The sequence below is a fragment of the Nilaparvata lugens genome, chromosome 4 (genome assembly GCF_014356525.2).
Source record: "Nilaparvata lugens isolate BPH chromosome 4, ASM1435652v1, whole genome shotgun sequence".
NCBI classification, from domain to species: domain Eukaryota; kingdom Metazoa; phylum Arthropoda; class Insecta; order Hemiptera; family Delphacidae; genus Nilaparvata; species Nilaparvata lugens.
Genome location: NC_052507.1, coordinates 15,757,358 through 15,784,245, shown reverse-complemented (window position 1 = coordinate 15,784,245; position 26,888 = coordinate 15,757,358). Strand labels below are relative to the sequence as shown.

At 32.4% G+C, this 26,888-nt stretch overlaps 2 protein-coding genes across 3 annotated transcripts in view; one reads left to right on the top strand and one right to left on the bottom strand.

Annotated features, from left to right (window-relative positions):
- LOC111045026 (neuroblastoma-amplified sequence) overlaps window positions 1–26,888 on the top strand; it is a 61,306-nt gene that overhangs the window by 8,974 nt on the left and 25,444 nt on the right. Inside the window, exons 9-18 of the mRNA XM_039425692.1 lie at window positions 172–304; window positions 11,523–11,720; window positions 14,902–15,129; window positions 16,592–16,644; window positions 17,319–17,506; window positions 17,921–18,081; window positions 20,231–20,517; window positions 21,734–21,829; window positions 23,181–23,364; window positions 26,460–26,591. Coding sequence (XP_039281626.1) covers window positions 172–304; window positions 11,523–11,720; window positions 14,902–15,129; window positions 16,592–16,644; window positions 17,319–17,506; window positions 17,921–18,081; window positions 20,231–20,517; window positions 21,734–21,829; window positions 23,181–23,364; window positions 26,460–26,591 — 1,660 coding nt within the window. The remainder of the gene's footprint in view (window positions 1–171; window positions 305–11,522; window positions 11,721–14,901; window positions 15,130–16,591; window positions 16,645–17,318; window positions 17,507–17,920; window positions 18,082–20,230; window positions 20,518–21,733; window positions 21,830–23,180; window positions 23,365–26,459; window positions 26,592–26,888) is intronic.
- LOC111045038 (cytochrome P450 6B7) lies at window positions 2,758–9,142 on the bottom strand. Of its 2 annotated transcripts, none has more exons than XM_022330343.2 (2): window positions 8,997–9,142; window positions 2,758–4,550 (listed from the first exon to the last, which is right to left on the bottom strand). In XM_022330343.2, the coding sequence occupies exon 2, from the start codon at window positions 4,535–4,537 to the stop codon at window positions 2,915–2,917; it is 1,623 nt and encodes a 540-aa protein (XP_022186035.2). In that variant the 5' UTR covers window positions 4,538–4,550; window positions 8,997–9,142; the 3' UTR covers window positions 2,758–2,914. The 2 variants fall into 2 exon arrangements, with proteins under 2 accessions (XP_022186035.2, XP_039282693.1); XM_039426759.1 differs by lacking the exon at window positions 8,997–9,142 and adding an exon at window positions 8,512–8,627.

Below are 26,888 nucleotides of genomic sequence, written 5' to 3'. Positions count from 1 at the left end.
AGAATAGGAAATAATTACTAAAATATTAGCTTGTATTTTCTCATGCAACAGGGCCATGTAATTATGGGTAATTTCTCACTTATTCTAATGTTTAATAACGATAATAAATTGTTTTGTATCTTAAATAATAGTATTGGTTTTTAATGCAATTGCATTTTCCTTCTTCAACAGGCTATCAGGAATATGGCAACTTGATGAGCAACCCAATAGTCGGGATAACAGAAATATCAAAGATGAGAAATCGAGTAAAGAATTCGATTGGGATAAAGTTTATCCCATAGACATCAGTTGGTGGCCTGATGAGGTATGAAACATTTTGATTATCCATTTTTTTATTGTGGATGATGCCCACGTGACCTTTTTTTGTAGCTTCTGCGTGAGAAATTCATAGTTTGAGTGATTTGATGAGATGATCAAAAGGCCATGCCTACCAGCGGGATACGAACCCGCGACCAGTTAGCGCTAGCGGACTATAGTAAGGTCCACGTTATAATGGCAGTGGAGAACAGCGTTGCCGATTCTCTGCCTTATATAGGTAATAGCTGATACCGGTTTATGATGTAATATTAACTGTTCATTCTTGTTTAAAATAATCAATTATATTTTATTTGTCAAGGAAAAATATTTTTCAATGATTAAATAATAAACTTTCATAATTGAGATTGAATATTTTGTTAACTATATTTCTACATTGTTAAAAAACGATATTGCAACGTTGGGGAGCTAGAAAAGTATATCACTATCTGCTTTGCCGAATGATAAACAAGGATAGCAACACCAATGCTAATCAAATACTGCTATTATAAGGTGGATCTCACTATAGCAGACTAGAGCCACACCTTAAGCTGGATTTGCACATAAAAGTGATAGTGAACAGTTAAAAAACACTTCACATCTATGGGCTACTTTTGTTCAAATTAATAAAAACAATATAAAAACTTGTAGTACCCTTTATTATTAAAAAAACTTTGAAATATTTCAACGACTAGTTTCGACAAGTCTTATTGTTTCGACAATTGGTGATTGTTTCGACAAATAACTTAGGTCACCTTCAAAACTACTCAGAAAGTGGGAGAAGCAAGTCAAGCTGAACTAGTGAATTTTTAATACAGAAAGTGATAACTTTTGAAATTATAGTCTCATTAATACTTTACTTGTGAGATTAGTTGACGATAACAATGATTCAATGTACGTTATATACAATTATGTGGAATGTTCGTTAATAGCTTGAGAATACTAGTTTTTGTCTAAATAACTGTTATGCATTATTTCATTGACAATCAGGGGGTTATTGCATGGGAAAATACAAACCATTAATATTAGTAGTCAGCAGCAGGTTATTAGAATAGGAAATAATTACTAAAATATTAGCTTGTATTTTCTCATGCAACAGGGCCATGTAATTATGGGCAATTTCTCACTTATTCTAATTTTTAATAACGATAATAAATGTTTTGTATCTTAAATAATAGTATTGGTTTTTAATGCAATTGCATTTTCCTTCTTCAACAGGCTATCAGGAAAATGGCAACTTGATGAGCAACCCAATAGTCGGGATAACAGAAATCTCAAAGATGAGAAATCGAGTAAAGAATTCGATTGGGATAAAGTTTATCCCATAGACATCAGTTGGTGGCCTGATGAGGTATGAAACATTTTGATTATCCATTTTTTTATTGTGGATGATGCCCACGTGACCTTTTTTTGTAGCTTCTGCGTGAGAAATTCATAGTTTGAGTGATTTGATGAGATGATCAAAAGGCCATGCCTACCGGCGGGATACGAACCCGCGACCAGTTAGCGCTAGCGGACTATAGTAAGGTACACGTTATAATGGCAGTGGAGAACAGCGTTGCCAATTCTCTGCCTTATATAGGTAATAGCTGATACCGGTTTATGATGTAATATTAACTGTTCATTCTTGTTTAAAATAATCAATTATATTTTATTTGTCAAGAAAAAATATTTTTCAATGATTAAATAATAAACTTTCATAATTGAGATTGAATATTTTGTTAACTATATTTCTACATTGTTAAAAAACGATATTGCAACGTTGGGGAGCTAGAAAAGTATATCACTATCTGCTTTGCCGAATGATAAACAAGGATGGCAACACCAATGCTAATCAAATACTGCTATTATAAGGTGGATCTCACTATAGCAGACTAGAGCCACACCTTAAGCTGGATTTGCACATAAAAGTGATAGTGAACAGTTAAAAAACACTTCACATCTATGGGCTACTTTTGTTCAAATTAATAAAAACAATATAAAAACTTGTACCCTCTATTATTAAATATATATATATATTTCAACGACCAGTTTCGACCATAACAACTTAAACAAAGTTTTCAACTTGAAAATGACCCAAGTTGTTGTCGAAACTAGTCGTTGAAATATATATATATATATATATATATATATTATATATAATATATATATTATATATATATATATATTATATTATATATATATTATATTATATATATATATATATAATAAAGGATACTACAAGTTTTTATATTGTTTTTATTAATTTGAACAGTTAAAATATAATTCCCATTAGTTCTAATTAGACTATTTGCACTCGCCCGGCTCAATGTGTATCCCATCAGATCTATGGGAATTATATTTTTACTGCTCACTTTCACTGTTATGTTCAAATCCAGCATAAATCAACTCGGCTATGTGCTGACCGACAACATTCTTTGGAATCATTCAATATTTTATGCTCTTAGTAACTAGAGTAGCAACTGTTGTGAATTAATTTTATTGCATGTATTTATCAAACAAAATTATGTTGAAGTATGCTTCAACAAAAAGAGAGGTTAGGCACTGAATTGTTATTTATAATTTTTGAGCCCTTTGCTCTTCAATAAGTTTATTGCTGTAGTTTTTTTTTGTAACTTTACTATAATTTTCTTGGCTCGAAGTGCAGCCAAACACCACCTTTGACATGCTGTACAATAGAATCACTCATCAATTTCAGTGGAACTGTAGTTTTGTCGCTCAAAGTGACCGAGTACCTCATCAGCAGGCGAGCAAGGAATATTTTCATCTGCAACATGGCCAACCGCATTGCAATGCAAATCCTGGGTCCACCTCCGAACGGGAAGAACACACCTTTCGGCATTTCCTTGTCAAATCTCTCGGGAATGAACTCTTCAGGCTGCGGAAAGTACTTGGGATCCAAGTGAATGCCGATAACCGGCACATTGATCTGACTGCCCTTCTCCAGCACTATATCGGTGCCCGGTATCTTGTAGCTTTCTGTGCAGAATCGCGCTAGAATGGAGCCTGGTGGATGCAGTCTGAGAGTCTCATTCAGAACGTTCTCCAAGTACTTCATGTCCCTGACAGCTTCGTAGGTGAATTGTCCGCCTGCTGTAAACTCGTCAATCTCCTGATGCACTTTTGCCAGAACTTCCGGTTTGTGTGCCATCTCGAAGAGTGCAAACTGCAGTACTGCTGCTGTTGTCTCTGAGCCGCCTGCTATGAATATGAATGCCTGTGACGTCATTATTTCATCTGTCATTTCTATGTCGTAAGCCTGTTTTCCGTCATTTGGTACATGCTTAAACTGGTCCAAGAGTGCATGATCTTCAGCCTCCATTTGTTCCTCTTTGACGTTGGACTTTGGTGCTGCCTCATCCTTGTTCTTGCTACTTTTGCGAATATCCATCATCAACTGCAGAAAGTCATCTCGTTTCTTATTGCTGCTCTTGGCATCCTTCTCCTCAGCTTGGCGAAGTCGTATGATGTCAGCTACCAGCGTCGAGAAGAACTCATTCATTTCTGGGTCATTCATTCTCATACCCAGTGCCTCCATTAAACGAGGATAGGACATGCGTAGGAAGAACTTGAGGAATTGTATCATGGATGGTTTGAAGAAGCGTTTGCTCATGTCTATGAACACCTTGTTTCTGCCGTCGACTGCTTTATGCGAGTCTATCTGAAGTCCGAAGGCAACCGATCCAATCACGTTGATGGTGAACTTGAACATGAGATCGCGCACCTCGACAGCCTCGCCCCTCGGCAGAGTCGACACGTGGTCGATGATGGCATCCGAGCAGCTCACGATCTGCGAGAACATCCTCTTGAGTTTGCCGGATGTGAAGGTCGGGGTCATCTTGTACCTGAGAGACCTCCAGCGTTGGCCCGTTAGACTGGCCAGGCTGCTCCCCATCAGATCAAAGTCCTCACTGGTGGGCATGTTGCGATCATGGAAATGGCCAAAGTCTTTGATGAGAAAATAATTTATGAGCTCAGGATCCCGTATCATCAGCACAGGTGTTTGAAATTGGAAATATCCGCCGAATTTTTGACCATCCAGCTCTCTATAGATTTTGATGAGGTTCTCACCCATGCTGGCCTTCCTTAGAACCACATCACTCATATTTCCGAAGAGGATCGATCCTGGTGGTAGGAAGGGCACGCCTTTTTCTTTCCAGTAGCTCTGAGATCGTTTTACATACATGTTGATGAAATAGATTATCAACCCACCAAGGACCCCTGTCACTATCAGCCCGAGCATTTTTTATCAGTATCTGTAACAAAAACACTTAGTCAAATATAGATTCTTTATTTCGATTATATTTTAGGAATCCAAATTAATTTAATTTGCCATAAAACACAAATTAATGACAAACAAACAATTTAATTAAACAATTTCCATCTAGCTGTTTACCCTGTTGTCAATATTTGCAGTAGCATAAGTCTTCGGGGTGAATTACTGCATTTAATTTGGATTTTCGTTTAATAATAATAATTTAATTACTTGTAATTTGTGTTTTATGAGGTGAAATCACAAAAACTTGGTGCTTTATTATGTTAATATTACTTGATTAAAAGTACGACTTTTTTGCTTTGCAGAAAAGTATTAAAATCGTACTTGCTTAGTAGATACGGCTCCCTTAGAGCAATATGATACGAATTTCGTGTTACAAATTCGATACAGTTATCAATGCAAAAGTTTTGAAAGCAACTAATCTAGTTTTCACTACAGTTAGGGCAGTTAATCACACCTCGATTTTTGGACGTACGATTTTTGACGTCCTTATAAATTCTATTAGATTAAACAGATTATGTTTGTCAAGTTCCGTTTAATCTGATAGAATTCCTAAGGACGGCAAAAAATCGTGCGTCCAAAAATCGATGTGTGAGTAACTAGCTTCACGGTATTTCTATATACAGAGTTGGTGAAAATTATGGATATTTCTTTTACAAGGATAATTAAATTGTACGTATGTGAAGGTGGTCATATGGTACATGATTTCGATACAGAATTTCAAGAGAAAATGAATGGTGAAAACCGCACATTGATATTTCAAACCGTTATTCACATTCCACAATACTAATAAATCGTACAAAAAGAGAGAATGAGTACATTAAAAATAAAAAAATAATAATAAACTATTAAATATCACTTTTTCAAGTGTTAGTAAACACTTATAGTAACATCTAATCACATATTTCACACTTTTAGCAGAAACGTTTATGTGTCAGATTTTTAATGTACTCCCTTTTTTATTTTGTGTGGTTTATTATTATATTTAAAATGAATACTTTTGAAAAGATTTGAGATTTATAGATGTGCTTTTTTCGCCATTCATTTTCTCCTGAAATTCTGTATCAAAATCATGTATCATAATGTATCACCACCTTCCCATTAAAAAAATGTAGTTGAATTCAAAATGTCGGATCCAAGATGGCGAAATATTTTGAAACCATAGAAAAATAATTTTTCTATTCGAATAGGATCCCCAAAGAAACATTATATCAAATTATGTTTGTAAAAAAATATTAAGCTGTTTCCACAATTTTCAACAACTCTTGTTATAATAGCAGTGGAGAAAGATAAGAGAACAGCGTTGCCGATTCTCTGCCTTGCCACTCCCTTCTATAAAATATAGCTGATACCGGTATATCTGATGAAATATTAATTTTTCAGTCTTTTTAAATAATTTTCAGCTATATTTTATTCGTCAAGAAAAATTTTTTTTGATGGTTCAGTAAAATTATTAATGATTAAAATTATTCATTTTATTCATTTATTGTATAAAATACTATAATCATAATACAATTATGACATTGGAGGAAAAACTAGGCTGAGCCTGTACTAATTCTCTCCAAAAATTTTGATAAAATGTTAATGTTGTCCAAAAGATAAGGTTATGTAATCACACACTGCTAATTATTAATTATTAATGTTTATAATTGAGATTAAATATTTTGTTTATTAAATATATTTTCATTGTTGAAAAACGATCTGACAAAGTTGCGGAGGTAGAAAAGGATAGCGCTATTTGCGTTGTCAAATGATAGACAAGGATAGCAACACCAATATCAATCAAATACTGCCATTACTTTTGTTGTTTCTACCTGAATTGTATGTGTATATGAATAGATAAATGAATTATAACGTGGACCTCACTTTAATGATTATTTTTCTACTACAGAGTCAAGCAGTTTTAAGAAAAAAAAATTTCACTGCAAAATATCAAGCATTTTATAATTATTTTTTTAAAGAGGCTAGTCTAGCAGGTTTGGCTAAGAAACGTGAAGTACATACATCTTGGACAGTATATTCGACGAACCATGAGATACAGTCATATACGAACAAGCAACAATGATGAAACTATAATATAACAGGGATAAATTATGTGTATTTGACAAATAGAAAAGCAAAAAAAAAGTGAAAAGTGAAATCTAACCTCCTTTTTTGAGACTTTTATTTGTAAAAATTTGGGAGAAGACAGTTTTTGGCTATGCCTGTTGTCTTCTCCCAATCATATTTTGATTATGATTTGTGATTGTGAATAAAATAAATAAATGAATAAATAACAATACTAAATTTTGGGCTACTAGTTCATGATAAAATGAAATTCTACGAGAAACCCGATTTTACATTACAATTGATCAAATCCAATCGACTCCAGCCACTATTAAGGAAACATCAATTTTATCCTATCTGCTATTAAATAAACATTTCAGAATAGATGTTACACTAAAAGCTACACCTTTTTTCAATTTTTTATCTTATTTATAATTTACTGGGTCAAAGTAGTGTAACCATTATCTATGAGATTCATTTTTCATTTTCTGTTTTCTGATAATCGAATTTCCAAACACCTACTAACGTTATGAAATAACATTAAATTCATATTATTTAGGAAATATTTTAGTATTTATGAAAATATAGCTTAATGGCTCTTATCTCTTAAAATAAGAGTGTTTTTGTGCTTGAAGTGACTTTTATTATGAATTGTATTTATTGCAAAATAGACAAAAACATTTACTAAAATCACAAAATATAAAAAAATTATGAAATATAATGCGAAATAATCAATTTTTGAAATCGATCAATTTAGCCTTCTTTCAACTTGATTTTTCAATCAATCGGAGGACTGCAATGGATAAGGAATGTAATTTTATATTGATTGATGTCGAACAGTCGTGATTTTGAATGATGTGATGTTGAAATCATGTGTGGTCATCATTCAGCAATAAAATCATATTCCTTCATTCAAGGTGTTCTATTCTGCTGCTTTTTGTGTGAATTCAAGTTTACTAGAAATCGATAATGTTGTAACAACATAGTTATTTTCCTTTAACTTGGAAAGTAAGTGGTTGTGATAACTTCTCAATTATATTCATTTGCTACTTCTAATTCAATTGTATAGAACGGTGAAATAACTGAAATTACTTTCTCTCCTGATATATATATATACACGATGATATCTTACATCTGAGATACCTATTTCTCACAATATCATTTTATCGCCATCTCTCAAAAAGTTAGAACAGATAAAAGTATGGATGAATTTTGAGTTAGTATTTCTCAAATTATAGTAGTTTAATTGACATTTCAAGTGTTTTCACAACTTTTGCATTAATGTTCCTATGTGCACAGTCTATTTTACCAATCTCTATTAATTATGTATATTAAACACACATCATGATTTCATTTACAAAAAAAAACAGCTATTATACATATATGATGAGAAACTAAAATAATAATAGTTAAAATTATAAATTAGATAAAGTATTCCACTACCAGTATGAGATGTTCTTAAATGCCAGTTTCCAATATTTGAAGGAGAAGTTTTAACAAGTTTCAAGATAAAAATAAAGAGATTTTTGACAAATTAGACTTTACATTATAAGAATCATCATCATCATTAGTGTTCTGCCCTAGGGCAGGTCCATAGATACATGATTCCTACTTCTCAATTCCTCTCTGCCCTGTGCTATTCTCTTCAGCATGAATAGAGTAATGAGAATAGTTTACTTGAAATAGATAAAACTTGAAAACAAAAAACTATAACTAAAACATTTAGCTACGAATAAATTTTGAAAAAATATATTTTATGTTATTTAGTGGGTGTAAAACTAGTCAATCTGATTCCAGCTGTGGTCGACTTCCTCAACAAAACAATTGAAGGGGTTAGAGGTGGTCCAAGTGACATATTGTTAGTTTCGAGAAAACTGAGTCTAAAGTTTACTTACATTAATTAATTCTTCATTCATGAAATGAATATAGAAATTAATTTCACCTGTTCAGTATACTTTTACCAAATCAAACGTACAGTTTCATGTCTCAAATTGCTTTCCTTTCTCAGCTATCAGCCAAATAGTGATAAGAAGTATCACGTGTACCCCTTGTTTGCCAAACAAAACTCTATTGTCCATCTACACATAAATCTATCAAATTTACCAGCAATTGAACAATGATTAATGACCTCATTGCAATATTATCCGATTCGCTAATTGGTTCTTGAGGTATCTTTTGCTTGGTGACATGGCTTAAAGGTTAAATCAAGGTTAAATTTAATTTGATGGATTTTATTTTATTTTTTATATTTCAAATTTCTAACTATCTTAATATTATATTATTAGAATAATCTAAAGAAGAAACATAGATAAAAAACAAATCACTTCGAAGGTCTTCACTATTATTCAAACAAAACTATCAACGGAGTTGAGTGAGTTACCTTGAAGCTGGTTTGTTTACTAGTAAGTATGTGTAGTGACTGCTCAACTAGTCTGTCAGTCGGTAGAGTGGCAATTTCTGCACTCTTCAAATTATTATTTGATGTGGGATGAGAAAAGGAGAGTGCAGTTGTGAGAGAGAATGGTAGTAAGTTGGTGGGGGGAGAGAGAGAGATAGTGAGTGCCTGTAGGAGAGGCACAAAGTGCGAAAGAGATTAGAATGGTAGAGTGAGAAGTGTAAAGCTAAATAACAGAGAGGAATAGAAGAGGAAGAAAGAGAGCGCAATTAAGCCGTGAGCGATACATCACAACTCAGTTGAACGTGTTAGCAAGAATTCGTAGATAACTTCATTCAAATGAAAAATGAACTCCATTCAAATTAAAACTGATAACTATCTGTCATGGTTTTAAAAGCTTATTGAGTGGGAAAAGAAGATAATATAGGAATCAATAAAAGTTATTTGGCAGGGAAAAATATAATTTAGGAGACAATTAAAATGATATTTGATTGACAAAGTATGTGAAGAAAAGACGGGGAAAGAAATTGGAAGAAGTAATAGAAGAAAAATGTTATGAGGAAAACTTAAGTTCTATTACTTAGAGTTACTGATTTCCTATGTGATTACTTAATGTTGAAAGTATAGTAGTATAAATTATTCTGTCAGACTTATTTGGAACTTGAATTATTAGTTTAATTGAAAGAAATAATAATGTATTTTAAAGCCTTCATTAAACTCCACAAAATTCAATTATAAAGCAGGAAACTAGTTTGTGTCTCAGAATGTGAAATTGTATTAGATCAAAGCCAATAATAAACACAGTATATTACAGAATAACTAAATGTAGAGTTGGTAGATAAATTTTCTGCGATAGTGTGTAGGCTAAATCAAGCCTTTTTAATATTCACTGAATATATTGAACCCTTAAATTTCTTCCCTTATTTCTTGGAAAATTTGAAAAAATATAAATTATTACAGCATGAAAGTTAATTCATTTATGTGAGTGCAACTCGGACAAGTATTTTATGTTAACCAATGTAGGAATTCTGCGAAAATATTGGCAAAAGCTTCACTCTCTATAATTTGCGGTACAAACCAAGCTAGCTAATCACATAACCGGTTTTCGAAAGGCTGTAATCTACAGTCCAGCTCCAACTCAAAAAATAGGTAATCATTTGGAGATTAATTTTTATTTTTAGTTGGATTTCCATTTTCTACCGGTTGCATGAGATGGAGTAATGTGAGGCAACATTAACTAGGAGCGGATCAAAATTTAGATACTAATCTATTTTTATTGGACCTGCACGGTAAAGAGCAATGACCAATGATAAGAGCATTTTCAGTGAATTTTTAGCTCCAAAACGTCATAAAAATAGTTTATCCTTTCAAGTCATCTAGATGACATGCTCTATTATTTTATATGACAATGTATGCATTCTACAATACGAATTGGTTATTATAACACAATCAATTTTATTGTTACTTAATAATATTATTGTTGATGAAGCTTTCATTCCAGCAGAATTATACTGACTTCATCATTCAATATTTGAAATTATGATTACAAATATTAAATATTTTTTTCTATTTTCATCTATTACTCTTCTACTTGTAAAATACTCCTTGTAGTGGATTTTTTTCCACTCAAGGTTTATGTTTCTTATTAAAACATGTAGAATAATTTATAGTTATTTCTGTATTTTATCCCAATGGGATCGGTCTGTCTTCGATGTTTCAAAAAGTGATATAATATATTTACTGTAATTCCCATTTTATTTGTTATTTCTTCTTTTGAAGTATATAACAGAATTTTCCACTTTCAGAGAACCTAGATAATACAATTTTTGCAAGTAAATATTCCTGAACTTATGAATCTACTCTCCACTTTCATTATTTATTTTTATCATAAATTAAATCTATGAGCAACTGATGATTATACTTAGAAATACTTTAAAATGAAATCAATATTATAGTAAAATTATAGTGTAGTAATTTATTCCATGTAAAGTGTCATATATTAAGATTCATTAATGCATGAAAATGTGTATTAATTTGTGTTCAGACTTCAAAAAATATGATAAATTTTCACTGTTAACTATTATTTATTGAAATTGGTGTAACCGATGTTCATTATAATAACGAGAAATTAGTTCTTGTTGCTACAAAACTTCAAAAAGTTAAATTCTTTAACACGTCTAACAGTAGTAACAAATAAAATAACAAACAGTTTGTAAGTAAACAGTAAAATAGTAACGCTCGGTCAAATATAAAACTTTCAAGCAGAACTATAGAAATTAATTATAAAATAGAATTATAGCACCCTTTAAAATTAATAAGATAAAAAACAAGAATACAAATTGTAACAAAATTGTAATTGAAATGAATTAATAATTCCAATAATAACTGTTGTTATATATAATTAAGGAAAATGACAACGGTTACTTATGTTTCTATTAATAAACCTTTCTAGCATCCCTAGAGTAATGAATGAATAATGGTAATTGCTATCTATAATTATCTATTTTCCAGAAATTGATAATCGCTAGGCGAAATGGAGCCGTCAGTGTCTGTGAATTGGAAGGACTGCGCAACATACTGGGAGACAAGCCTGAGGCCCTGGCCGGCGCCACCATGCTTTCCACAACCTGCACCGAGAAAGGCTTTCTCGCCTTGGAAAGCGAGTTCAAAATCATCTCCAGCAAGAAGAGGCATCAGCAGTCTGAACAGGTCATTACCCCCATAATATCCAATAGATAAGCAATCATATTTTGTTCAATTAAGTGAATGTTTGAGTTTTGTTGTCAAACCCTCTCTGTTAGTTTATGCGATCACTAATGTATATTACTATATTGCTCAAATGAATCCTACATAAAAATATGATATTCTATCTAACTGAAAAACAAATAAATTAATTATAATAGGTTGACAAAAATTACAGATTTTGTGTAGTTGAGAAGTTGATATAGTGGTAATTATTCATATTAAATAAAAGGACCAAGAAATTGTCAAAAACCACAGTTTTTATTAAAAGTAGAAGGACTGGTTTCGGTTGTTACACCATTGTCAAACTCTGATAAACTGATAAAATTACAGTAGGCTATACCTGTATTTAGAAAATCAGTTTTTCAAGTAACTAGCGGTTCTATTAAGAAAGTTAATTTGGAATAGAATAGAATTGAATATTTCGTATTTAAATTGCTCAAAAATACGTTTAAAAAATATATAGAGTAATAGAAAACCAGCCTCTATATAAGAAATAAAATGGAAAATAAATTTACATAATATTGCTCAATAACTTATAGAGAAGAATTCAGGGTTCGCATAATTCCATTTTATAGCTTATAACGTTTACCTAAAACTTTTTGAAGAAAGGAATTTATGGGGAAATGTTCTGGTTGGATCTTCCCCTCTTTCTCCTCCACACTTTAGCTACAAGCAATCGTGTTCAAGTGTACAATAGAAAATCTGGAACACATTTGTGAGGGTTTATTCCTCATCTTATAAACTAGTAGTTCTGAGAACAGTAGACCTCGCTCATGAATAGCCGACAACTTTCAAACTAATGAGAAGGGCCATTAAGAAAGAACAGTATATTGTGAAGATTTATCCTATTATTCTCTCCAATGAAAGTGCTAGAGACATTGTTTCCATGGACACCGGACTTATAAATGTCTGTCAAGGAGGTACCTTTATATCGTCCCCATATTTACAATATTTCAACTTTTCTAATAATTATTTATAAGAAATCAGTCAACTGACAGAAAAATGGAATATGCAGTGATGAAAAATGAAATGCAGTAGGGCAATTTAGACGATGAATCGTCTCACAGACGATTGAGAAGAAAAATGATTCTAAATAAGATGGGTTTGTTGGTGACAATGACAGGAGGTTGCTAATGTTGCTTTTCATGAAAAGTGGATTCAATGTTATGCCTATGCAGAATGTTAATGCGCACAAGTCGGTTTCCGATCTCATACATACTAAAAGGAAAACAAAAGCTAACTAAGCTGTGATGCCTCCTGCCGGCTCCGTAGGTCTATTATTCATCTATGAAACAGGGAAAATTCATGTTGAAAAGGGAAGAAATGGTGCAATTAAGTGAGAAGTTTTCTTCAATTAATAAATACAGTATGATTTGGAGCGGCTCAGACGTTCTCAAGGTTCACCGCTAACAACTCTTGTCCTCTGAGGTCTGAGTGAGACAGAGAAGGGAAATGAATGAGTAGTGTGACAACAAACCCTGCTCACTAGAGCTATTTGTATTTGTATTCTCACTACCTGGTTTTCCAGTACATATGTCACGTCTAAAAATAGATTGATAGCATCCCTTCATCTTCCCAACGATACCATTCATTCAATACAGCACATATTAGAGCGGCACAATTTCTATTCTAAAAAATGAGAGCCAATTTTTTTACTTATATTTATTGTGGGCTCGATTTACTCTTAACTTATTGTAAATCCAAGGATCTTTCATTTTGAAAAGAATAAAAATTGCTGTATCTTCAAAGATAACAGCGCTAGATACGAAATAGTAACTTTCTGGATGGAGGTTGGTCTGCGGTTTTTTAATTACAAAAAAACCGGAGGTCTCATCAAAAATCGTTACTCATACGTTTCTGTGCCTTGTTTCAAAGAACTTGTATAGTACCAAATTTCATCCAAATCGAACAATAACTGCGACTGTAACTGCAGTACAAACAAACAGAAGCCAATCGAGTCGAAACTAAGACCTCAGCTTCACTTTAATCAATTTAGGTTAGGTTAGGTTAGGTTAGGTTAGGTCAGGTTAGGTTAGATTAGGTTAGGTTAGGCTATTTGAAGTTTATAATTTTAAAGATTTGTTTGGAGCCAGTCTTGATAGTTGATTCTAAATCATTTATATATTAATACTAGCCGTCAGGCTCGCTTCGCTCGCCATATCCGTCTGGACCCCCGACTGGATCGTCCACAAATGGGATCAGCGGGCTCGCTTTGCTCGCCTGCATTTTTTCATTTGAGCATGCTTCATTCCATCAGAAAGTCAAAGTACTGAGAAAACGCAGAAAAGCTGAGAAAAACGCTGATTTTGGGCGTATCTTTGATGAAATATTAAAGTCACCATATGACAACATTTTTTGACCCTACCTGAACCTCTGTCTAAAATTTGGACATTTTCTGTCTATTACTTGATGAAAGAACTGAGAAAACGCAAAAAACGCTAATTTTGGGCGTATCTTTGGCGTTATTTCAAATTCCTCCTAACACAACACTATTACACCCTAGCTTAGCTTCTGTACTAAATTTTAACAATTTCTGTTCATTTGCTCTCGATAAATCTGATAAAAAGCAAAAAAACGCTGGAAAAACGCTAATTTTGGGCGTATCTTTGACGCTATTGCAAATTCCTTCTAACACAACATTATTACACCCTAGCTGAGCTTCTGTACTAAATTTGAACATTTTCTGTTCATTTGTTCTCGATATAGCTGAGAAAGCGCTAAAAAACGCTGGAAAAATGCAGATTTTGGGCGTATCTTTGGAAATTTTTCCAAATCCGTTCTTAGTGCGCCTCTAAAGGGCCAACTGAACATACCTACCAAATTTGAACGTTTTTGGTCCGGTAGATTTTTAGTTCTGCGAGTGAGTGAGTCAGTCAGTCAGTCAGTCAGTGAGTGAGTGCCATTTCGCTTTGATATATATAGATTTCAACTATCTATCATAATGAAACTCAAATAGTTCAGCTTCTCTTAAATATTTTGATATACATGTAGTTGATGTTTGTGGTACAGTATGTGTTTGATTATTATTGAGAATAATAGGTACTCGATTTTCTAATAGTATATTATAAATGAACATTAAGAAAATATTGTCCACTATTCTATTTCTATTTTTTCTTTTTTCCAATTTATTTACTATGATCGACAGCAAGAAGAGGTCAGCGATAAGGAAGAGGAAGAAAAAGAAGAAGAAGATGACGTTGATGAGAAAGATTCGCTGTTGATGAGAGGCTCAGAACTAGTCAAGTCAACTATTTACTACATGACTGATAGTGAACGGTTTCGCCCGGAAAGGAGATTGCCCAAGTTGATCAGAAGAACGTATCGACTCATCGCTCTGAAGAGTACCACTCCTGAAGAACTCTTCTCTAGAAAAGTGAGTATTTGATTGTATTAGATATAAAAATTAAACTTTAAAGCTGTAATGTAATAGAGATAAAATTGAACTTTGTGTAGTTGAGAAATTGATATATTGGTAATTATTCATATTAAATAAAAGGTCTAAGAAATTGTCAAAAACCACAGATTTTATTAAAAGTAGAAGGACCGGTTTCGATTGTTAGGTACATCATTGTCAATCTGATAAAATTACAGAGCACCTGTACGAGTATTTAGAAAATCAGGTTTTTTTTGAAGTAACTAGAGGTTTTATTAATAAAGTAATAAAATTAAACTTTAAAGCTGTAAATTTCCATAAATTATCAATAAACTGTATATTGTTTGATGAATTGTTTATGACCTGTGTTAATATTGTATTACATACGATGCATAAAATGAAAAATTAAATTGAATTGAATTGATATGAAGAGCAACGTTGTCATAAAAAATAAAAAGTATCCAGTTGAGTCTCATAGTATTCAGCCAAAATAAATGCAAATCTATTCTTTTTGTAGAATTATAGTACGGTACCCTTTATTCTTTTTTGAAGACATAGCCGGTTCAAAAAAGAATAAACGGTACTAGTATTTCAATGAATAAACTATTAAGTAGCCTTGTAGATATAGAAATAACGAATCTATTCATTCATTCATTTGTTAATTAATTAGAAATGTTAGTGTCTCAGAAAGTATATCTTATCATTGCTCTTATGTCACATATTTCATGTTGCAATTGAAATAAACATTTACGTAAGAGAACATGAAATTTTATATACCTTGTATTATTACAGTATTACAAGTATCTAATTTGAAGTGAGGTCAATAATACTATCCATCCACATCGATAAGCTGCAATGATCTACAGTCTAATATTGTAGACTGTAAATTAGATTGTAGACCCTAAATTAGACTGTAGTGTCGTGGAAAATAGTACAAAAAAGGATTATTAACTTGCATTTGGTCATGGATAGTGAAATAGATGAGTAATAAATATATTACTCATTTATTGACAAACAATTGAAAATTTAGGGAATTCTTCCGTATCAACAATTGACAAACAGAAAATCAACTAATCATTTTTCAATTCATAGATTGTTTAACTTTTTTCTTACATTTAGTATAGTTTGTGTCCAGTTAAGTTGTTACACTAACTTCAAAACATGTTAATTGGAGTTAGATGTGCAATACTTTACCTATATTTATTTATTTTTATTTCTTTACCTATATCAGCAGAAAAAGATGAGATAAAACTTGAGTATTCAGATCTTCAGACAATTTTCTCAGATTCAAGAATAGGATGTACTATAGAGCTTTGATTCACTGTATTGAATTGAAATTATTCACTTGTACATTTACTAATTTTATTAAAAATATTATCGAAGTGTTAAGTTACCGCATTTGAATTTAATAGACATGAATGTGGAAAATTGCTGATAACTGCAATTCATTTTATTTAATTAGTTTTACTTCCGCCATCATGTAATTGTAGTGCAATCCCATATTCTCGATTTGAGGTTTGTGCCATAAGAGTTACAAAAAACAATATCTTTACTACAACAAATCACATCATCTCAAGCTACAAAGGATTTAAAAATGTCACTTACTACTGAATAATAACAATCATTTCTCTGAATGCCAATAATTTACATCTAGTGGAGTCTATTCACAATATGGATACATATAGTACAGATTTCAAAGAGAATACCGACTAGAATAATTATTCTAAAAATAATCTTACTTCTAATTATGATTATGAATGATAGTATATGAATTATTTAATTTGGTTTTCAACTTTCCTAATTCTAAATTCCTAGTTTATAAATATTTTGGACTCAAAATTGGACAAAAAACGTGTAGTGTAAACATAACCTATTTTTGGACAATTTCTATCTAAATTTGGGAAAGGAACAGTTTTGGGCTTTAAGCCTGTTGTTCCTTTCCCAATCATTCATAGTTGAGAATGATTGTATCTATTAATGTATAAATAAATAAATAAATGAATAAATGAAGTTCAAATGATACACGATGCTTGTAATCAAGTGACCCTTAGGGCCGGTTATTGTTTATAGAGGAAGGTAGACTTTTCATATTGTCCTCTCTCACTGCATTTCTTTTTATAGAATGATGAAAACTCTGTGATTATAATATCGGCAATAATTTTTTGAATTGAAGATTAAATTTCTATTAGTAATTTCTTTAAAACGCTGCTTTTTCATTTTCAGAGCAAAATAAGTAAATGTAGTTGGGTGCTACAAGAATGTTGTGAAAGAGTTCCTGAAACATTGAGTGCAGCTAAAGAGCTCTTGGAGTTTGGCCTAAAAATGACTGAGAATCAACTTACTGAGATCTTTAAGCAACATTGGATTGCTAATAATGGTATAACTATTTAACTATGTTGAATTTTTTAAATATTATTTTCTCATTATCATCAGATTGAAGGCGAATTGTTGAATTTTGTTGTCTGAACTGTATGGAGTGTCATAAATATGAATACTTGCTCTGGTTATTTGTCTGTCTTGCTTCCCTAGATCATTCTAATTGATAATTGAAATTTAATTAATCACAATACATGTTTGACATTGAAATTTTAATTTCACAAGCTCTTTTCTAATGTGTTTTGTCAATCTTTCAATTGCAAGGTTGAGTGGTAAAGTGGATTTGAAAGTCCTAATTCCGTCTAATATTGTCTCATTTCATTTCATTTTTCCAACTAAATGCTGTAAATAATAATTATAATATTTGAGGTTCAGTGTAAAATGTTGACTCATTTTTATCGTGTTTTGATTCCAGAGAATATTGAAGATTCAGTCGATAATGATCCATATGAGAAGTTTGATTTTATAGAATATGCTAAGGAAATAAATGTTGATGTATTATCAGAGGAAGAGAAAAATACTATATCAGCTAGAATGAAGCTACTACAATTTTCAGATAGATTGTACACTTATCAGGTAATACAATACATTTATAAATTATTGACCACTGTATTCAGAGATGTTGTAGAATTTTTATATGATTTAGGTAATAGCACAATATGTCTTTCTACTGGTAATGTTTCATTTCCAAAAATCTTAGGTTTATGGTTTATGAGATTATCAGTAGAAAATACAACCTTTTTTTCTATTTGTTAATTTATCCATCCATTTATACTTGGGTCATAATATGAAAATGAGGGCCGGTTTCCGAGCTCGGGATCTACAAGTTCTGAACTTACAGAGTCCTGAAAATAAGCGCTCGGTTCAAATCAACTTTCTGAGTAACGGGTTTATCTTCTAAACTCCGGGGTCTATTAAGTTCTCAACTTATTTGAGTCAGGACTTTAACGCAGTAAACACAAGGGAAATTCTCAATATTTTGCTGTTGTATTGTTGGCAATAGGCCTATAGCAAAACATCTGATTGCAGCGGGATAATTCAAATGACCATGCTCTCCAAACTATTTTGTAACAATATTATTTTGTGAAAATAAGTTTCGATTTCTTTGAATTGTGTAGGTCTATAAATTCAAAGCATAACCTAACCTTTTGAAACATGAATAAAAAAAATAAACATTCAATTTTACGTTATACTATTATCGATCATTGATCCTTGCCATTGATTTTGAAATAAAAATAATAATTTTAGTATGCTATTGAGTTGAAAAACGTTTTTGTTTTGAAAAAATGGAAAAATAATTAAATATTGTTATATTATTAATAATATGGCATTGATTAATAACATTCACATTGGAAGATAAAATTCCAAGACAATCCTTGTATTATTTTTCTTGAAATTTTTTAGCTTGTCACATTCGAAAAAAGGTTAGTTTTTACGCATAATATTTTTTGATGAAACTTTATTTTAAAATAGACTTGCAAACTATAAATTATGAATTATGATATACTAATCCAAATAATTTATGTATTCCAAGACATTTATTTGGCTATTCATCTACTCCAAAACAATAACTGAAATGTGTTTGCTCAGTTCAAGTCCAGAACTTAAACCTCAGTCGAGAGTTTAAAATCACGCTGTTTTAAGTTCTGGACTTGACGATTTTTAATAAATCCTTGACTCGGAAAGAGGTGAGAATCTAATTCAAGTACTGGACTTATAAGCCCTTCACTCAGAAAGCGAAATTATAAACTCAAGGGTCTAACGTGATCTCTAAACTCCAGGGTCTATTTGAGTCCTCGACTACATTAACGCTCTGACTCGGAAAGACAATTTTCTGACTCCAGAGTTTAAATCCAGTTAAAGTCTAGAACTTGACAAAATCCCGAGCTCGGAAACCGGCCCTGAATATCTTGATAATGTTATTTTTTCTATTCCTCTTATGTGTAAACTTTCATACTACATTTCATTGCCAATCTCTCTTTATAATAGGAGTTTCATGATATTTTTACAAATACATTATCATCATCATCATCATCACCACCATCAGTATTCTGCTCTAGGGCGTACATGATTCCTCCTTCTCTATTCCTATCTGTCCTCAGCATGAAGATTTTTTCTCTTCCCCAACATCCACCATCTTCGCTCTCCTCCGCAGCCCCTTCGCCACAAGGAGGCTGCCATGTCTCAGCAAGTGTCCCAGCCAGCTCCGCTTCCGTCTCCTCATCACTGCCATGATATTCCTTTCCTCTCCTACTCTACACAGTACCTCCTCATTTCTCACCCTATCCATCCAGCTGATCCTCTCCATCCTCCTCCACACCATCATTTCGAAAGCCCCCAATCTCTTCCCTTCCTGTCTTCTTAGCGTCCATGTTTCTGCTCCATATAGAGCCACGGTCCACATAAAGCACTTGACCATCTTCTTCTGCAGTTCCATTTGCATTCTGCTACACACCAATCATCTTATCTGGCTGAATGCCTCCTTCACTCTTGCAATTCTCAATAGAAGTCACAGTTGATGTATTTGAATTAGTATAATGTTTAGTCAATTATTCTTTCATTAATATAAAATCAATATTGTTTCACTCTGTGTTTAATAATGGACGTTAATATAATATTATTTCTCAATTCACCGATTCCATTGTCACTTGATTTTTAAAAAATCTGTGTTTAATAATGGACTTTTGTATAATATTGTCTCTTAATTCACTAATTCTATTTTCAGTTGATACTTAAGAATCACATGGAAGCACTACTTCAGTCTACAAATTCGACTGAGACTCCAAAGGAAGAAAACAATGGCGATGTTGAAAATGAATTCGAAAATTTTGATAAAGAATTCTATGACAGATTCCGGCATCAATCAACAGTCGTATCAGCCATGTATTATGCTCAGAAAGGTGACCACAGTGCTGTGAAGTGTATTTTCACGTATCATGGCTCTGAAACTTTGAAATATTGGCTTTCTATATTGGAAAATTTTCCTGAAACTATGCTTCCATCCGAATATCGGTAAGTCTTGATTAATTCATACTTTTTCCATAAGAGGCTGGTTTCTCAGTTACTATGTTTTAGTTTATTCACCAACCTCGAGTAATTAAAAAGGATGGGTTATAGAGGATGGGGAAGATTGAATGATGACTGAGATGCTTGGAGGAATGTTGTGGAGGAAGCCAAAACACACCCTGGGCTGTAGAACTGGAGAAAAAAATTAATTAAAAAATGTGTTTTTATTCTGTGCTCATTATGATTTACTAGAAGCTAGTCTATTATTGTATTGTTTATGATAAATAAAATTCATTTTCTTTTTCACACTTGAACGAGATTTGCATGATGAAAAGTTTTTTATTGGCATCAAAATTCAAATAATCAGAATCATGGTAAAAATATAGTACTCATAAATTAATAATTACTTTTTTCAATGTGGAAGAGTACGTGCGGTATGCAATGGGTCGTGCAAAACCTGGCAATACATTGTCATTTGTGATAAAGAATCAATCAATAAAGAGTAATAAAAAATCATAAAATCCTGCAAATACCAATATTGTAACGATATAAACTAGCTCTATATTATAGTCTCAATGGGAAAACTCAGATCAAGGAAATACCATTACAAGTAGCAAGTAGTTCATAGTTGGAATTATTATCTCAGAGGTAAACGGTGTAAAAAGTATAGTAAAGGAGACTATATCAAATCAAATTTATTGCCAAATTAATATAAATAATTCACAAATACATGGAAAACAAAAATCCAGTTTCATACATTGGAAATTTATTAACAAAATTACAAAAGCTTTCATTGAAACTAAATAATAATCTAATATATGATATTGGCGTTGCCAGCAAAACAAAGTTTGTGCGCTAGCAACGAGCATTCAGGAAGCACTCCAATTAGAGAAAAATAGAAACAAAAGTAACTGTATGAAATAAAAATTAAGCAAACACTTCAACAAATAATTAGCATACACTTTCAAAAAAAAAACATAGTGGAGTAGCTCATAGCATAATCATAAACGAAAAAATATATAAATCGTTGAACAAATATTCATTTTGATATAATTATCTCACAATAATAACTACATTGCTGTTAAATATATTATATTGTTCCTTATTTCTCTCAAGTTCCGTATACTATTTACTTGATCTCTCAAGAGATCTCCTTAAAATTCCATCAAAAGAATTCACGATAATATCTACCTCTGTTGAATAAAGTGATGTTCTATTTCAGTCATCTATTGCCAGAGTGCAGCAGTGATGGAGATGTATTCGAATGGAATGTATCCAACATTAGAGAAACTGATTGGTGCGAAAGTGAAAAATTCAAGTAAGTTGAACAATACGCTTCTAGCAGGACTCCCTATATATAAGTTACTACATGTGGTATATAGGAAGTCCTGCTTCTAGGATTTTAAATCTAGAGTGTTGAGAATTAACTGTCAAAACTAACTGTTAGAATAAAAATGTGGATCACTTACATAATTAATTATTTGAAAAGTAATAAAACGTTAAAAGTTAAATATTTATTTTATTTAATACAGTTGCTTTTTAGGAAATTATCCTACAGCAGGTTGGCATTATTTACAAAATTCAAATACAAAAGCAAACAAAATATAACAGAAAATATTGATCACATGCTAAACTAGAAAGTTCATGATAATAATATTATCAGAAATTAATAATTTCATGGATACTACACTCATTACAGTACAATTAAGTGAAAAGATCATAGTTCCTCAAATCATTAATTGCACTTTAGACAGTCAAATCCACAGTGATCCATTTTACTCCTTCAAACAGAATGAGCGAATAATTTTCAAGCACTGCTCTACGACAGTCGAAAACATCTTCCCCTCTGTCAGATCACTTCCCAGTGATTCTCGAATTAGCATGGAAGCTTCAACAAAAGCTAATGGGATTGAATCCAATAAAATAACAAAGATATTGTACAACCCAACTTCAGCCTATTATTTTAATCAGAAAATGATGTTCAGCAACAGATTATCAATAGACTTTTCACAGAACAAATTTAAATATAAAATATTTATAGCCTAAAGATGGGGGTGCTAAGATTATGATAAAGTAGACAAAACATGTATTTAGGAAGATAGAAGTGCAAAGATGATAAGGTAGTTAAGGTTCTACCAACTGCTTTATTCCTATAAATTTTTATTTGAAGGCTTATTTAGAAATAAAAATTGTAATATTTTGAATAAGGCTGTGAACTTCTGTTTTTAATCTGTTCATTTTTATAACTTTTTATATCTTCGTACGAACATTAACTCAAATCCCCTCAACAACTTGATACATCTATAATATAATAAATAAAATAATCGCTTATACATGTATGGGATAGGAAATTCACGAATGACATCATGTCTGAACTACTGGACAGATTAGCTTCAAATTTTGCATATTCATTCTTAATTTACCGAGGATGGTTATTTTTATTTATTTTCATTTATTCATACATTGAAACATACAATATCATTCTCAATTATGAATGATTGCGGAAAAACAACAGGCTTAAAGCCCAAAACTGGGCTTATTTTGAATTTTTAAAGATTTCAGTAGGTCAAGTTTTCAGTTTGACAATTTTCTGATTACACTCTTTCGGAGCATGGGTTACCCATGTAGGGCTAGTCTATTAATAAATATTATTCTGTAACTTTTTCCAGTTCTCTCAGTGTTGAAGAAGAGGAAAAATGGGAAACCAATCCGAAACTTGACAGTCACAGTTCTCTGACAGCAGAAAATTTGTCGGATTGGTATCGGAAGAGGATTTACCAGATTGAGAGTAGCAGTCATCTAGTTGATCCGGCTATCGATCTCATACGCCTTGCCAGGGAGCGCAATATTAAGGTTGGTTAGCTCACAACACCGAAATCATTTGATAATCCGACCTTGAAGCATAGAATTGTAGCAGATACAGCAATCTAACTTCGGGGTTTTTATATTTGAAATCCTAGATTGTAGTATTCAATTTGATACATTTTGTTCAAGTTGATACCGGCCCGAGATTTAGCTGAGTTCTAGACTTTAAACAGCTAGAGTTAGAAAACTGGCTTTCCGAAACGGGTCGTAGTCGCAGTTTTTATTATAATATTTATTTTCTCATTTCTATAATTGGAAACGTTTTTCCTTAACGAAATAAAGCATTCCTAAATAATTCTAAATAGTTGAAACTTTACACTATTCTTCTCTCTTTATTTTATTTTTTGTTAATTTTTTTAGTTTTTCGAAATTTAATTTAAACGGGGACTGCGACTAAGCCCCGTTTTGGAAAGCAAATTTTCTGACTCCAGTTGTTTGAAGTGTAGAACTTAGCTAAATCCAGAGCTCGGAAATTGGCTCTTATAACGTCCATGGTGTTGAAGTAGATTAGCTCCAGTCTTTATAGTAGCACTACAATGGATTATTTGGTTTTTGCCCACATAATCCTATACTTTTGCTTGGGTAATGGAATGTATGATGATAAGAGATTGGGTTTTCGCTAAAGATGATGCTCATTTAAATCTATACTTGTGCTCAAGTAATGGGATGTATAATGATAATAGATAAATGTAACTACATTTTATGATGGTTTCCAAATCACCGGGAAGTGTTTTTGAAGCTTATAAGTCATAGTTAATCTTTATTCGTTAACCTAATAATTTTTATTCCTGTCATAAGTTCAATATGAATATACAATTTTCACTAATGAAAAGTTTCTCGTATGGTTCTCTAAAGTTTACTAACTCAATGACAAAACAGAAATTGCAAAAACTTATAAATACTTGGGGTTTGAGTTATCCAGTTCAGGTAGATTCAATTATTTTTGCTCATCCATGTGTACAAAGGCAAAGAGCATTGGTGCAGCTATTAGATATGCTCTGGCTAAGACGAAATGCAATACATGGGAAAGTAAAATATAGTTATTTGAGACTTCCTTAAGCGGTCGCACACCAACGTCTGATAGCGGTAGCGAGCTCGCTCCCGCGGAGGTAGTTTTTCTGGAAGCAGTTCACACCAAAAAACGTCCGCCAGCGGTAGTTTGGTTTTGTTCTTGTTTTGATGAGGCTGGTTCTCTAGAAGTGGGGGAAGGCCGGCAACCAGAGTGCTGTACTTCGTCTCGTGCAGTACTGTACTAGTGTCTAGCTCTAGACTGTCTACTATCTAGTAGCAGAAGTGTTCGACAATGGACATGACGCTAAATTTTAGCGACCAAAAATCACTTCGTAATAATGTACCGTGGTTAGAGGACAGTAGCTCCGATAGTGATGAGGAACTTATTATGCTGTATTCTGTTTCCAAGAGGTCAACGTGGGTTCACCCAATACACAAGAAGAGGGAAGTTTATGGAGAGTGGATTTGATGACTTTGTACTTTGAGAATCCTTCAATAGTTTTTCACAATGTATAAAATAATAATAGTAATATAATATGGAATAATAATGATGATAATAGAATTACAGTAGTGCTAAATACTCGTAATTATAAATTATTGTAACAGTAATAATGTCCTTTGGCACCTTCTGTGGAGAAAAAATGCTTGTTTGATGTGTTTATTAAGAGTTAAAGTAGCCAAAAATCCACCATGAGATCAGTTAGCCTGAGAGTACATTTTAATATTTGAGATAGGTCACATATTATATTTTAATATATGAAGAAATCGGTGGAGGACTATTACTTGGTGATGGGCTACCGTGAGGCTACTGCGCATGCGCTACCGATGGTGAGTTCGCTTTCCATGTTATTAGATTGGCCACGTCAGACCGAGCTCACTACCGCTAGCGGTACTCCCACTAGGAGACGTTTCAAAAGTTCGCCTGGCTCGCGAAGTGAAACTACCGCCGAGGTACTACCTCCGCGGTAGCGAGCTCTGTGTGACCTGCAGAACTTAATAACATGGAAGGCGAGTTTTTTGACTTTGCTACCGCCGCGGACGCGAGCTCGGTGTGACCTGCCCTTTATTACCGGGAGATATAAGGGTATTAGGAGATTGAAGGGGAGGATATTTGGATAAATTGCAAAGAATGATTGATTAATGACTGTCCAATCTGCAACTTTAGAACTGATGAGACGGTGGAACATTTTTTATTAGTATGTCCAATGTATTGCCACATCAGGAGACAATTCACTGCCAAATCTATTAAAAATATTGTAAATGACGCAGATAAAGTAATGGTACTGCTATCCAACTTGAGTGTAGAAAAAATAAATTCCGTGTACCATTTTACAGTAGAGGCGCTCAAAATAAGATCAGAAATACTAAGCGTAACAGGTTGAGCCGGCAGTGAGCCTTTTTAATAATCGCAGTAATTTAATCATGAGGTTTCACTCAATTGAATGAATTGTGTCATCCTGTTTGTAATTATCAATGTTTTCATAATTATTGTTTGTGTATTTTGTCTGTTTGTATCATGATGATTGTGACTTTGTATGGGGCGTGGCCCCGATTGCAAATAAAGATATTTATTAATATTATTAAAGTTTAGCTCTTACACTAATAATTTTTATTGGGTTCATGAATTCTAAATGAATATAGGTAAAATTCTTACTAATGAAAAATTTTAATGACAATTTTAATGAAAAATTTTTCTCTCACGTTTATCTCTGAAATAACTCATTCTTTTCAATCATTATAAGGGAATATCTCATGAGTTCGGCAGGTCTGAAGAAAATGAGACCTTAAACTGAGGATAGGTTGGAGAAATGTTGCAGGATTTTCTAAAATAAACTTTAAACCATTATCATTCTTTTAAAATAGTGTGTTAATGCAGCGCAGTTCGGAATGGATCAATAAATTATATATATTTATTTTTACAAAGAAGCACTGATCAGGAGAGAAAAACCAAGGATACTCTACTATTTCTCTCCCAAATTTAGATTTAACATTTTAAAAGTCCAAAATAGGGTCATTCTAAATATAAAATAATTTTAATTTAGGATTATATATTTTTTCACTAACTTTTTCAGGACTTGGATAATCTACACCACCAACTTCTCACTCTTGAGATGCTGGTCTACGAACTGGAAATGGAAAATTTGACTTTGGCAGATCTAGAGAAGATGACTCCTTTAGAAAAAGCTTTGCTGCTCATAAAAGATGTGAGTATGTCCAATTTAAATAAATACACTTGATTTATCAACTACAATAAATTGTCATTGATCCATAACTTTTTTGACTTGCTCAAATTTATGAAAATTGAATGAGATAATGTATGGTATCGTGATTTGAAATAAACCCTCTTTTCAGGGGTAAAAAGCAGAACTCATTAAACAAGAGCTCCGCAAAAATGAATCATTTCAATAAATTAGAGTTCTTTTTAATAATAGATATATTAAAATGTTTGTTTATTTAAATTATTTCTACAAGGTGCGCCAGAGAAACTTACTTATTTGAAA

Excerpts from the sequence above, each read along its gene's own strand:
- LOC111045038 (XM_022330343.2), bottom strand. The coding sequence starts at position 4,537 with ATGCTCGGGCTGATAGTGACAGGGGTCCTTGGTGGGTTGATAATCTAT.